The sequence below is a fragment of the Rhamphochromis longiceps genome, linkage group LG10 (genome assembly GCF_057381845.1).
Source record: "Rhamphochromis longiceps isolate RC_006_pf linkage group LG10, R_longiceps_female_GT1.1, whole genome shotgun sequence".
NCBI lineage: Eukaryota > Metazoa > Chordata > Actinopteri > Cichliformes > Cichlidae > Rhamphochromis > Rhamphochromis longiceps.
The window spans coordinates 35,645,197-35,659,280 of NC_140566.1; the positions used below are offsets into that span (position 1 = coordinate 35,645,197).

General features: G+C 45.9%; 1 protein-coding gene across 1 annotated transcript; it reads right to left on the reverse strand.

Annotated features, from left to right (window-relative positions):
* Positions 1-5,037: 5,037 nt before the first annotated feature.
* On the reverse strand, positions 5,038-13,084 carry LOC146661383 (hepatitis A virus cellular receptor 2 homolog). Its single transcript, XM_085421590.1, has 7 exons — positions 12,969-13,084; positions 10,966-11,307; positions 10,526-10,594; positions 10,158-10,219; positions 8,221-8,305; positions 6,664-6,691; positions 5,038-5,756 (listed from the first exon to the last, which is right to left on the reverse strand). Exons 1-7 carry the CDS (start codon positions 13,000-13,002, stop codon positions 5,612-5,614), a joined length of 765 nt encoding a protein of 254 aa, XP_085277716.1. The 5' UTR covers positions 13,003-13,084; the 3' UTR covers positions 5,038-5,611.
* Positions 13,085-14,084: the final 1,000 nt, after the last annotated feature.

A 14,084-nucleotide genomic window follows, 5' to 3' on the forward strand; every position in this document is an offset into this window, starting at 1 on the left:
CTATCCAACCAAATTTGTCGCAGTCTGTGGTGGCAGACCGTGGGTGTGTGGGGAAGTAGGACCCAAAATGCAGGACTCTTCAATGCAAGCAATGCGTTGTGCCTCAGCTGCACGCTGCAAGAAATGAAGTGACGTGATAGGGTTGGGTAGGTTTGACAACGAGCTCACCCGAAACCTTGGCTGATTGTGACCCACACCTGTGTTCACACCTTGGCTCATGTGATTGGTCTGGGCTCTTATCGAGTAACTGCTAGTGATGATAAATTTGATTCTTTTTACTGAATCGAGTTTTAATGAGTCACTCACCGAAGTGAATCGGGTTTTTTGAGTCACTGTGTCAGTTATCCAGAGAGTGCAAAAATGTACATTTTCACTCAAACTTAATTTGCTTCTCTTTTCATGTAAATCCTACTGCTAAGACGAGTGATTGTAAAAGAAAACAACTATTTTATAGAGCAAAAACATTAAAACATTCTAAAGGAAATATTTATTTTTATTTTTTTTATTAGTATTTTCCTCAAATGTGTCAAATATATATTTTCTCATCTAAATGTCCACTGAGCTGTGAGCCAGGGGGCGGTAATGGACCTTAACATTGGTCGCCAACCAAGAAGAAGAAGCTGTGAGCCAGGAGGGAGGGGGTGAGTGAGTCAAATGCAGTGTTGCCAACTTAGCAACTTTGTCGCTATATTTAGCGAGTTTTCAGACCCCTTAGCGACTTTTTTTTAAAAAAAGACGTGAAAGCTCGTATCGCTTTTACTCTCAACAAGCAGCGGGTGCTGTAACGCAGTCAGTTCTTCTTTTACTCTTATGCTGTTTTGTGGATCACAAGGTTTAAAACTACTTATACACACACACACACAAAGTAACTCCACCAGAGCGCCTATTTCGGGTCACTTTTGCCGGTCCAAGCCCGGGTAAAGGAGCAGGGTTGGAATTGTGTCATTAAAAAAACAATAATTGCTAAAAGAAATTTAATTTGTAGTTCTAAATAAACTCTAAATGCATTTAGGACGTTTTTTACTGACTTTATGTCTCTTCCACGATGTTATTTCTCTCTCCAACAACATAGGTTACAATTACATTAGCATGACCAATTATGCAAATTAGGCGATGACGTCATTTAGCGACTTTTAGGACAACCAATAGCGATTTTCCTTACTGAGGAGTTTGCAACACTGGTCAAATGTGCTGTTAGCAGAGCGATGCTACTGTGAACCGAGGAGCTATTGTCTTGATGTGAGCTTCTACTCAGGGTTTTTTCTTCCAGTTCAGAGCAGAAACGTTTTTGTTGAGATACTGGATGTTGTGTTTTTTTCTCCACAATTTTAATTATAAGCTAGACATATTTCTACTAATGGAATTAGTTTGCTAATTTCAGTTGACCCTAGAACTGAAGAAGCTTCTCGGATGAGAGGTGAAACGTCTTCAAGTAACTTAAAGGAGTCCATCGGCCTCAGTGATTGCGATGGTTCCAGTACTCACTGACAGGTTCTGGGCACTTTTTGCGTGTCTCTGGCCAGCCTGACTGGATGATGCGTTTGAGGGTAGAGAGTTGTTCGTTTTGGGCCGTGGCGGTTTTGATGCATTCCAGTTTCTCTGTGCTCACTGGTGCTGTCTGGATGATTGTGTGTACTTGTGTTTCCATTTCCTCACTTAGTGAGCTGTTACTGTCGTCTATTGACTTTCTTGATAGCGTGTCTGCTACTGGGATCTCTTTTCCAGGCCTGTGGACAAGTGTTATGCTGTACTTCTGAAGCGCAAGCAGCGTACGTTGTAGTCCAGGCGGTGCAGTGATGTAGTGATGAAATCTTTTACAGCCATAGAGGACGGCGTAGAGTTCTTTCTCTCTTTGGGCGTAGTTTTGCTCTGTTTTGTTGAGCGGTTTCGACGCGTATGTGACCGGCCTTCCTTCTTTTTTTTTAGAAGCGTCTATTTGTAGTGTTACCTCCTTTTGAGGGTTGAAATATGCAAGCACTGGCCCTGGTTCGGCAGTAAGGGTGTCTTGGATTTGCTGGAAAGCACGCACGTGTTCTTCTTCCCATTTGAACAGCATGTCTTGGCGCAGCAGCAGTCTGAGTGGTGCGCTCATTTCTGCCAGGTGAATTAATCTGGCGAGATAATTCACCATATCTAGGATTGTCTCCAGCTCTGCAGCGTTTTCTGGAGGTTTCATGTTTTTGATAGCTTTTACCTTGAGTGGGTCTGGTTTCAGCCCGTTGTTTGTGGGCTTATGTCCGGAAAAGCTCACCTCTGTAACACAGATGCGGCACTAAACCTCTCTCTCTTGTGCGGTTGAGCATGGCTTTGAGGTTCTTGTCGTGTTCCTCTTTTGTTTTCCCGAACACAATGATGTCGTCCACGATGCCTGCCACTCCTTCCAGGCCTTCATACGTCTCGTCAATCCTCCTCTGGAACTCATCTTGAGCAGACACAATGTCAAAGGGGAGTCTGAGGAAACGGTGTCTGCCGAAGATTGTGTTGAAAGTAGTCAGAAAGGACGACTCTTCACTTAGCTTGATGGGCCAATAGCCGGAACGTGTGTCGAGGATGCTGAAAAACTTTGCACCTGTAGGCTTGTATGTCACATCCTCAAGAGTGGGGAGTGGATAGTGTGGTCTCATTATGGCTTTGTTTAGAGGTCTTGGGTCCAGGCACAGCCGGAGTTTGGGTCTTTTCGGGTTCTCGCAGATTACAAGAACGTTGACCCATTTGGTGGCCTCTGTCACTTTCTGGACAATCTTGTCTCTTCCCATATTGTTCAGCTCTGATTTGACCCGATCTGTGAGGACAAAAGGCACTATTTTTGGTGGGCACACGACTGGTGCGACAGTCGGGTCCACTGTGAAGCTGCACTCACCTTGGAATTCCTCAATGCCTTTGAAAACGTCAGAATATTCGCCCATGATGTCTGGTGCTTTGGTGGGCTGCTCTGCTTCCATGCTCTCCGTTACTGCGTACTACAGATGGCACGATACCACTTTTTTATGTCCGATACCGATATGAATCCGATATAGTGTGTTTTAATAAATAAAACTGTTTTTTAAATATCTTTCTGCATTTTGTATAAGTTCAAACTCAACTTTAAATAAACAACAACACTAAAGCTATCCTGTTATACCTGTATGCAAAAAATACACTGCACCCAAAATATTTCATAGTTCAGCAAAACTGATCAATCTAATAAACTTAAACCTGCTCAATCCTCCTATTCTGGTATTTTAAAGAGTAAGCAACCAAACTAATAGGTTTGCCAACTCCCAGCAAAAAAGGTTTATGTGGAACATAAACAAGCGGACACGCGATGGTCTTACCATCGTTGTTGCTAATGACAACGCATAAAAACAGGCGCTTGTCCGTCCGTAGTGTGGTTATATTAAATATAAGAGAAAGAGAGAACTTTAATAAATGAACATAGCCACTACAGCGACCATCAGAACGATGAAAAACATTATCGTAAACAGTTTATTTTACGACACCACGAAACAAACGATAGCGTAAAATGAAACGATAGATGTTTTTATATCGTCATCCGATATATATGGTTATATGAACAGCCCTACTATAACCTAGTAAAGTATAAAGAGTAAATGTACTTAGTTACCTTCCACCACTGAAAAGCTTAATTTCCAGGTTACTTAGTTCTTCTAATTTAAGCAACTCAAGTTTAGTCTGCTTAATTTTTCTAACTAAGCAGAAGTTCGTTATTGATGTAAACAGCAGTGCAGGTGAGGGTGCTGAGCCTGAGCTCCAAACAGATAAACAAGCTTCATCCTTACACGACCGCCACGTGTCACAGTCAGGAGGGCGTGCTGAGCCAACCAGAGGAGAAGAGAGCCATTGTTACCACATCAGGTATGCACGGTCAATTGCTGGGTGCCGAACAGCACGCAAGTAGTTTCAGTGACAACTTTTATTTTCACCACAAGTGTTCACAACTGGAATGTGAGTTTCACAAATGCTAAATACAACAACTAAACCATAGAGGTTTATGCAGCCTGAGCTAAGTGAGCAATCTGGTCATTCGTCAGTGGAAAACAGCTGCTCCGAGGATTGGGCTGGAGGGAGAGTCAACCTGGGTCCGGGGAAAGGGTCAGAGTCACTGAATATAGACGTTCAGGTAGGGTTCGGGAGGAATATGGGCAAGCTGTGAGTTAGCGCAGGTGGTCTGTAGTGGCGTGGGGGGGTGAGTGGTCTGGGTTAGTGGTCCGAAATTCCTGGCGTTGAGGCAGGCAGGTGAACGGGGTGAACAACCCGTGGGACTGGCAGGTGGTCCAGCGTCCAGATGGGAGCTCTTCGGCAGAGATTTGCGTCCAGCAACTTGATGCATGGAAGGGTTAGCTGAGAATCTGCCGAAGAGAGGTTGCGTACGCTGGCCTTATGAGTCCCCGGCTTAATCACCCACAGGTGCGAGCAATCAGCAGAACACAGAGGCCCCTCCCAGCGGTGGAGATGCCGGCTCAGAGGGAGACGCACTAGCACACCCCCGGACCATGACACGCACAAAACACACCTGCACCTGCAGCACAGAGTCCTCCAGCCGGGGTGTAGCTTTGAGCCTGTGGCCTGATGGGAGTTGTAGTTCTTTCACAGGGTCTTCTCTCTTAATCAGAGAATCAGTGATCTGAGGAGGAGGCTCCATCTGTGAAGATAGCTGATCACTAAGGTGGTGGAGGAAAAAATCCAGCAGTACAGAGCCGTTCTCCTCCTGCAGGGGGTGCTGTGGTGTCTTCAGCCTGAGCGGGTGGAGCAGGAGAGCTGGAGATGAACTTCCTGAGTGAGCTGCTGGGCATGAAGGTGGTGCTGCTGCTGGAGCAGAGAGTCTTTACAGGAGAGACAGGGGGAGGGCGCCGCCATGATGGTGATGTTGGTGTAACGCCATCATGGATGAAATAAAGCTCGTGTGCTTTTTTCTGACATGTCAACTTTTTTTCCCCTTTCAGAAACAAAGACGTCACATCTGAGCTGGATCAAAGGAACAAATAACATTTATTACTGTCGTCATAGCGATCTTACAAAATTGCATCTTTACCCTAGTACAGGTGTGGGGTTCTCACGCGTAACTCCGCCCCCATGGCTGTGATTAGAGATATTACAGAGTCTTTTTTAATCATAGTCAGTCCATCAAACAGCCTGAGCTCACAGCACAGCTGAGTCTGTGTAGCTGCAGGTCATCTGTCCGGCCAGCAGGTGGAAGCAGCGTGCAGAAGAAGAACTGAGCGCCCAGGTTACCAGTCAGAGGTAAACGTGTTTCAAGGAACAGAAGAAGAGTTCAAACCAACCTTTAAAAGTCCTCCAAACATTTTATTAAATTAAATCTGAAAAGCCAGGAAACCTCACCAAACCTTTCACAATAAAAGCTCTTTACATCTTTATTTACATGTTAGCACCTGCTGTCTGCAAACCTTCAGCCTGAAGGCGGGGTTAGTCACCTGGGACCACAGCTGTAGCTCTCTGATTGGACGCTTTCAAAGCAAAGCGTGAGAGCAAGGCTATCTTCCTAAAATACTGGAGGCTTCTCAGGGCAAAGCTGTTGTCTCGTCTGTCCGCGACAGAGCTCGTCATCGTCCTGCCTCCAGACTCTGCGGATGAGTGGGTGGAGCCTCAGAGCTCAGGGGCAATTCTCGTATACGCCTCCCTCACCACCATCCATCTGGTAGATGTTGTCCACGGCGGCGGGCTGAGCGTGCAGCTGCAGAGTCGACGACGTGGGGTTGAACCGCACCGAGTCGCTGATATGCCGATGCTGCCGAGGACTGAGACATGAGAGCGAGAGTGTTAGTCAGCTGACCTTTGGCTATAGAAACATTAATGAGATTACTCTGACTGCAGGAGATTATAACATCCTGCAGAGAAGCTCCAAAATAAAACGATTTGCTGCTTCTGTCACATTTTATTATAAACCAAATATTAAAAAATATGATTTAATTTTATCCACACATCTAAAACTCTAAGCTGCTGATTGAATCTGTTTCCTGCTTCCATCCTCATCATGACTCAGATTTTCCAAAGTAAAAGCCTCAGACTTGACTCAAAGCAGTGTGAAAGGTCACTTCCTGTTCGTGACTCTGATTATGCTGCAGTTCAAATGAAGCATTAACGAGCAGTCGTGTTAATGATGATGATGAAGGACCTTCCTCCCCATGCTCTGAGGCTCCAGTGCAGCAGTGATGGAGCTGGAAACACTGAGGCTGTGGATCACCCACACCCACTCGTGCTGGAGCAGCTCTGATGGACTCGGCTCACAGTCGCTGAATCACAAACCAAAGATCGAGACAACCCGTCCCTGTAAACGGCAGAGCTTTGGTAGTGTCGCGCTTGTTCTTGAGTTTGGACGCCATAATGGCGGACTGTGTTCAGGGCTTTTATGGACGGTGTTTCTAGTAGCGGAGGGGTGGAGGGTGTGGTGCTGCTGTGGGTGAACATGAGGCTCTGACACAGGCGTCAGCTCTAAATGATTCCACTCTGATGGGCCTTAAAGGTCGAGCGAGCCGCCGTTGGCTGGTTTGAACTCTGTGGTTGTCTCACCTCTCAGTTTCAGTCTGAACACGCGATGAAGGCTGAGAGATGATGAGTCACGACTTCTCAGCAGCGTCCGCGATGGTCGAGGTGCGGAGACACGTTAGTTACTCAGAAACACAAAGATAAGGATCGTGCACTCACACTGTGTGGAGGAGCTTCAGTCTTCTCACTGCAGAGACACAAAACAGCAGAAACATGTTAATGACGAGACGTTTGTGACATAAAAAGAACAAAGCACACAAATCAGCACCAAGCCGAGCGACCGAGCCCGACGCGACAAACACAAAGACCAACGCACTGAGACACGCTCCTGATGATCGATGACCTCGCCTGAAACATCCAGACACCGTCGCTCTGTGAGGGCGGCGAGGTCAACGCTGCAGACGCCATGTTGGGTCCAGATCACAGCTCACGAAGAGCTGAATGAGCGCAGAACGTCGTTCAGTTTCTTTATTTTAACGTTGTTTCCTGTCTTACATGCGCACACAGCAGCAGACTGCAGCTAGCTTCATGCATGCAGCAGATGCTTCGGCCCCGTGGGAGGACCAGAGGAGGCCCTGACACGCACCTTCATCTGGACTTTAACATGATTCACTGCAGAAATGATGAGTCACGTCACACGGACGTGTTCGCTAATGCAGCTCAGCGTTTCCATCAGAGCTGCTGCTACAGAGCGGGGGCGCTGACGTCAGCACGAGGGTCTACCGCACGATTCTCAGTAATGATGAGCGATCCAGCCCACGCGCTCGCTCTGCGGCGACACAGACCCGAACATCTGGTTCTCAGGAGAAGGCGGAGCTCCTCGGGCGTGTCTGCAGAGGTGAAGCTCGGGAACAAACTGTTGAAATGTTCACACCTTCAGCTCGGCCTCCGCACCATTTCAGCGGTCTCGCCTCCTGCAGGGGGCGCTGTGGTGTCTCTAAGCTTCCCTCTCACTGGAGCTCAATGTTTGTGTTAAACAGTCTGGTTTCAGCGCACTCTCTTGTCTCCGAGACATCTCCACGCCTTCACAGGTGTGCAACACCTGTCCACTCCTCATCCTCTTGTCCTTTTGCAAGGCTCCATTAAATATCCAACGATTATTGTACAAAAATAAAAACAATCAGCTGATCTGAGAGGACCTGACCAGGATGCGTCCCTGTTTATTAAACCGCGCTGCGTCACATGACCTCCATGTTTCCTGTCTGGCTCAGCTAAAAACACCAGATCATGGACGGGGAACTTCCTCTTTGTCCTCCTTTACTTTGTGCTTCTCTGCTCTGGCTTCCAGTTTCCTACAGGATCAAACTTTTAGCCGAGCCCCTTCATACCTGTCTGAGCTCCTTTCATGCTCCAGAAAAAGCAGGAGGTCCAGCTCAGGATGAATTAGTCTGTCCCTCGGACTAAACTCAAATCTCGTGGCGATAGAGCCTTCTCTCTGGCAGGTCCCAGACTTTGGAGTAGTTTCCCCCTGAATATTTAAATCACTTCTAAAGACACATTTTTATACTCTGTTCTTTAACACACTATGACCATTTGGTCTTATTCAGTAGTCTTAGGTTTTGTTTTATTCTCTTATTGTCCCTTTATGTTTATTGTTTTACATTGTTTCTGTTTTAATGGCATCATTGTTGGGCACTTTGTGCAGCACGAGCTGTCTGGAAATGTGTATAGACAAACTTGACCTTGTCACTGTGAGGACAGTTTGACTAAACTCACCCAGGAGTCCTACGATGGCGAGCAGAGACACCAGCCCCAGCAGGACGCAGACGACCACCACCATCAGCTGACCGCCGTCCTCGCCCTGTAAACCCAGAAAAACACCACATGACTCTGTCACAGGGAAGCTTCACCTTCTGTAATGCAATCAGCAGAGAGTTCGTCTGTTTGACTGACTACTCTTTGGTCTCACAGCATTTATTCAGATAACACTTTTATATTTGGTGCCTTCTTTCCCAGCATGCATTTGGCTGCCACAGTGAAGTCAGTGCGATGGCTTTAAAAAGCTCAACAACACAATGAACTCGTATTGATCCACACAAAGTTCAGTGTATTTCCCATTTAGCCTCCTTACCCCTCAGAGACTGAGCACAAAATCACTACAAGCTCATGTCCACCTGCTGCCCCTGGACAGGTGTGGTAAAAGGTGTGACTCCACCTGTGTCGTGTTATTCAGTATCTGTGGTGTATAAATAGCCCTGCTGCTTCTCTGATTATCAGGTGGTCAGTGGGTTGGTCTTGTTTGTGGTTTTCTGGTCTCACTCTCTTGTTGTCTAAACTGCTTTTGTTTCCTCTTGTTCTTGTTGCAATTATAATCATTGCATATTAGGACCATATCACCCTATTAGAGACCTTGTAGTACCATATCACCCTATTAGAGCACTTCGCTCTCGCTCTGCAGGCCTACTTGTTGTTCCTAGAGTATTTAAAAGTAGAATGGGAGGCAGAGCCTTCAGTTTTCAGGCCCCTCTTCTGTGGAACCAGCTTCCAGTTTGGATTCAGGAGACAGACACTATCTCTACTTTCAAGATTAGGCTTCAAACTTTCCTTTTTGCTAAAGCATATAGTTAGGGCTGGACCAGGTGACCCTGAATCCTCCCTTAGTTATGCTGCAATAGACGTAGGCTGCCGGGGATTCCCATGATGCATTGAGTTTTTCCTTTCCAGTCACCTTTCTCACTCACTATGTATTAACAGACCTCTCTGCACTGAATCATATCTGTTATTAACCTCTGTCTCTCTTCCACAGCATGTCTTTATCCTGTCTTCCTTCTCTCACCCCAACCAATCACAGCAGATGGCCCCGCCCCTCCCTGAGCCTGGTTCTGCTGGAGGTTTGTTCCTGTTAAAAGGGAGTTTTTCCTTCCCACTGTCGCCAAAGTGCTTGTTCATAGGGGGTCATATGATTGTTGGGTTTATCTCTGTGCGTATTATTGTACGATCTACTGTATGATTAAAGCGCCTTGAGGCGACTGTTGTTGTGATTTGAGGCTGTATAAATAGTTTTTATCAGCTTGTCAGTTATCTTTAAGTCGCTCTAATCTTTACAAATACTGTGTGTGTGTGAAAAAATAATTAATTTTATATATAAAGAACCAAGAAATACTTTTTTATCTCAGGTTCTGGTTTGGACTGTCCAATCACACGAGGCCGCGTTAGCAGCAGTGTGAGGTGCAGACAATCCAAATAACGTGATCAGAAACATTTAACACACAAGCTGACATGAATACAATTTACTGCTTTTTAAGATATAATGTGAGACGTAAGGACCCACAGACACCTGGGAGCTGTTTATTCATGTAACTCGATGAGGGTCGCTCACATGGATCCTGCTGCTGGATGTAACTCTGTGAACCTGCAGGGATTTCATACACTCAGAGGAAAGACTTCTACAAACAGCTGGAAGCGTGCAGGATTATTGTTAGGATGATTCTCACTGTTCACATCCTCAGTATGAAATATGTGGGGTGATGGTAACAGCAGCAGGTTTGACACAGCTAAGGGAGGACGTAACTCCATTAGGTTTAGCGGTTATAGATCGCAGTGACTGCAGTGTTTTTAATGTGAAACTGTCTTTAAGGATGTGAAAGTCCCGACACCCTGACTTTGGTCGTTCTCAGCGACTTCATGTTTTCATGGTGTTTTTCTTTCCTCACCTCGCTGCTGTTTGTCATGGTGGAGGGCGAAGTCAGGAGGCTTTCTGCGGAGGTCATGAGACCTGCAGCATGAGGAAGCGAAAGCAGAAGATTTTAAGACAGCTGTGTCAGCAGCAGCATGATGTCATGATGATTTAATTTTAGCCTCTGATTCTTTATTCCAGAAACGCACTGAGTCTGAGATCAAACAGTTCCTGTCACTTTCAGTCTGATTGGACAAAAATCAGGAAGCGATGCTATAATTATGTGACGACTAATAAAGTTTGTTCCACAGAAATGTAAACGATCCTCTTTCCTGTCATCTGTGTTTGGTCCTGACAATCATGTGTTACTTCATTTCTGTCATCAGCTGATTAATCACAGGTCACCTTCAGAGGCTGCCGTCGGCTCTGTGGGCGTCTCTGAGTTTGGCGCCGTCCATGTGGGAGTTTGTGGCGCTGAAACAGATCATTGACATGACGTCAGCACACTCTGCTTCAGATGAGTCTTTGTAATGAGAGGATCAGCAGGTGAGAGCAGTTAAATGGACACGTCTTCAGAGAGCTGCAGCTTCCTCGTGATGCTATTATCAGGAAACTAAAGCTAAACAGAGATTTCTTTATTTAAACACGACTCGAGTCACGACTTCATGATGCTCAAATGAAAAGAGGAAAAGGAAACAGCCCCGAGGTTAGACCTGGTCGACGTGCTGATTTCTGAACAAGGACAACTGTGTGAGGAAGACTCTGCTCACTGTGTAGACTGAGACGAAGCTGTAGTTGCTATGATACCAGAGTCCGATGGTTCTGGTGTTGTAATAATTCCTCACCTGTGGCGACGCTCAAGTCAAAGTGATGCTTCTCATCGTTGAACCAGCCGGGTATCTCCACCCTGCAGCCGTATCGTCCAGCGTCTCCCTCTGTGAGGTTCATGATGGTCAGAGACACGTCTCCGTCCTCCAGTCGGCCCAGCAGCTCATACCTGCTGGAAGCTCTGGTTGACACTCTGAGTCCATCTGTGGAGATCAGCGGATTGGAGCAGCCTCTGGTTGGTATTTCTCCTCGCTGCCAGCACGCTGACAGAGCGCCGTGATATTTCCTGTCATATTTACAGGGCAGAGTGACGTCCTGACCTGTGTGACCTTTGACCCTGCTGCTGTCACATTCACAGACTGGAAACAGAAACACAGGAAAGCTTTGTTACATCAGATCCAAACTCTGCTCAGGGCTCAGATCAGGTCAATGTCATATCATCTTCACTGGTTTTACTGGTTTAACTGGGTCTGAGAGAGTAATTTCGAAACGGGGATCAATAAAGAATAGATTATTATCATTATTAAACTGGCGTTTTAATCGATACCAGTGCCTGATCAGTTTTATAGATTCTGCTTGTTTGGCAGTTTGATGTCAAAGTTTAAAAGAGAAGGTCAAAGGAGCTTGCAAAGAAAAGCGTCTGGACTTCTTTAAGTTGCTTGAAGACGTTTTAACTCTCATCCGAGAAGCTTCTTCAGTTCTAAAACCAGAAGTTTAGTTCAAAAATCATCCCCTATGTAGCCGGTGTATCAGAGAAACTCAGGAGAGTCTTCTCCAAGCACGACATCCTGGTTTCAGACCCAGCAACACGCTCAGACACAAACTGGTTCATCCCAAAGATTACAAGACGAACTCCCAACTCTTGAGCCACGATCGCCCTTTCGCCTCCTTTATCTTAGTGTCCTCGATTACTTTCAACTCTGTCTTGTTACCCTTATGTTTCCTTGCTCTCGGATCACCTGCTGCTTCCATTTAAAGCTTCAGTTTGTTTCTGTTCTCTGTATGTTCCCTTTGTTCCTTCGGTCTTTAGGTATTCAGACTCTGCTCTTTGTGTGTTATTGGAGTTATTAAAGGTTAGTTTTGTCTTTGACCTCCAAGACTCAAAAACAACACATAAGGATGAGAATCATGGAAAACAAACCCAGATGATGTTTGCGAAGCCTCAACATGAACATTTCCATCGTCACCATGGAAACCAGACATGAGAAGCAGGAGGTGGATGAGACTGAAACAACTTGTCAGTCACAGGTTTTTAGCCAATGAGCATTTCCAGGATAATCCTCCTCTCCGACACATGGAGTGACCAAAATCTACAAACTACACGTTAAATTAGATTAAATGTGAAAACAGTGACTGAGTTCACACTCATCAGGTCGGGGATCAGCCCCAGGCCCCCTGCTGGTCATTAGAAGAATGCAGGTTTAAGACACATTTGGCTTCACTTTTTAGAAATCCAAGCTCCGTCCAGCTTTGCTCTCTGTCAGCTCACCCAGGCTCAGCGCCAGAGAGACTTTGACCTTTAGATGAATTCTCACACAGCTACAGATATGACAGAGAGAAGAAGACGTTTATCCACCGTAACCCTGGAGAGGACGGCAGTGAGGTTTAGACCGCCACTGACCCTGTCCCCCCGAGGTTGTGACAAAATCACTGCTTTTTGTTCATCAGTGAAGAGACGTCAGAGATCAGTTTCAGTAAAAAAAAGACCTTTGGGGTCATCTGAGGTTAAAAGGAAGCACACGGTGAACCAGCTGTTATCGCTGGGTAACATGACGGTTAACAGGTTTTCATTCTCGTTGTTAGCCAACCCTTCAGGAAACCCAGCTGTGCTGACGGGGAATCGAGTTTTCACACAACTATAGATCACATCCACCATGTGAGGCAGAGAGATAAAAAACAGCAAAGTTTCACCAGCAGCACAGCTGAGGGGGATCACGCGTTTTCAGTGATGATGAAGGTTAAATAAAGACACCAGACAAATAAATCTCAGGATCAGAGACAGTGGAAAGGTGCAGGTTACCTGTGAGCAGCGCCAGCAGCAGCACGACCTTCATGACGAAGCCCGAGTGACTCGTCAGAGCTCGCCAACACGTTTAAACAGCTGCTGACAGCCTGCGAGTCATCACAGCTGCACGCTGCAAAAAATGATCCTGAAACCACAAAAACAGAGAGGCGGGGCTCCTGACACAATCTTTACTCAAACAGTTAATCCACGGATTCGACTCCAGATTATTTCCTTTACAGTTCAGCGTTTTGTTGACATTTAGCTCCCTCTGTTATCATCCTCACCCCCTCGTGTCCTCCATGTTTTCTTCCTTTACGTTTTATAGTTTGTTTTTTTCTGGAGGTCTCATGTTTTGTAGCGCTGTGGTTCTTGTTGTACTTGAGTTTATGATTGATGCACTCTGTTCAGTGTAGCCTGTGTAGTATTTATTCTTGGAGTCATTTCCTGTTTTATTTTGGTAGTTGGCTTTCTTCTGTCTTGTGCTTAGTTTTACTTCCTCCCCCGTCTGTCGCCCTCCTGATCACCCCAGGTGTATAAATAGTCCTTCCCTCAGTCTTTGGTTCAGTTTGTTGCCTTCGTTGGACTGTTATTGGGCCGGGCCGTTAACCAGATTAACCAGTCAGGAGCAGATTATAGAGCAGAGATGGTGGTTTCGCAGCACAGCGACCCCTGAAAGCTGAGCTGAGAACGGTCACAGACAACAACAATAAAGAAACAAAAATAGTTTTGAGTTCAGTTTAAGTCCAGAGTCTTTGTGTCCGTCCCTCTCGTCTTATGCACATAGAACAAACGTCTGAAGGTTGACGTAGGCATGAAGGTGGTGCTGCTGTTCAGATGAAGCTGACCTCAGACGTTTGCTTCTGTCTGCTCTCAGAACTGAAGCCACAGTAGACGCCAGACTGAAGCTTTGAATCCTCAGAGTTAAACCAGCAGCATCGTTTCGCTTAGATTAATCAAAAACAGCTATTTACTAGAAATGAAACCTTCAGAGCTCACCAGGGGCCGCAGGCCACGCTTTGTGAACCACTGATGTGAAAAACATTAAATATGATATTTCAGTCATTACAAAACATGTATTATAGTATTTAATTAATAGCTGCAGTATTTATTGTGTATTAAACTATTTTATTG

Bases quoted from the DNA above. Each gene is read 5' to 3' on its own strand.
- LOC146661383 (XM_085421590.1), bottom strand. From the start codon at position 13,002: ATGAAGGTCGTGCTGCTGCTGGCGCTGCTCACAG. The intron at 10,595-10,965 runs GTGAGGAATTAT...GATCTGTTTCAG, and splicing joins TGACTTGAGCGTCGCCACAG to CGCCACAAACTCCCACATGG. The intron at 8,306-10,157 runs GTGAGGAAAGAA...CTGGGTTTACAG, and splicing joins CCATGACAAACAGCAGCGAG to GGCGAGGACGGCGGTCAGCT.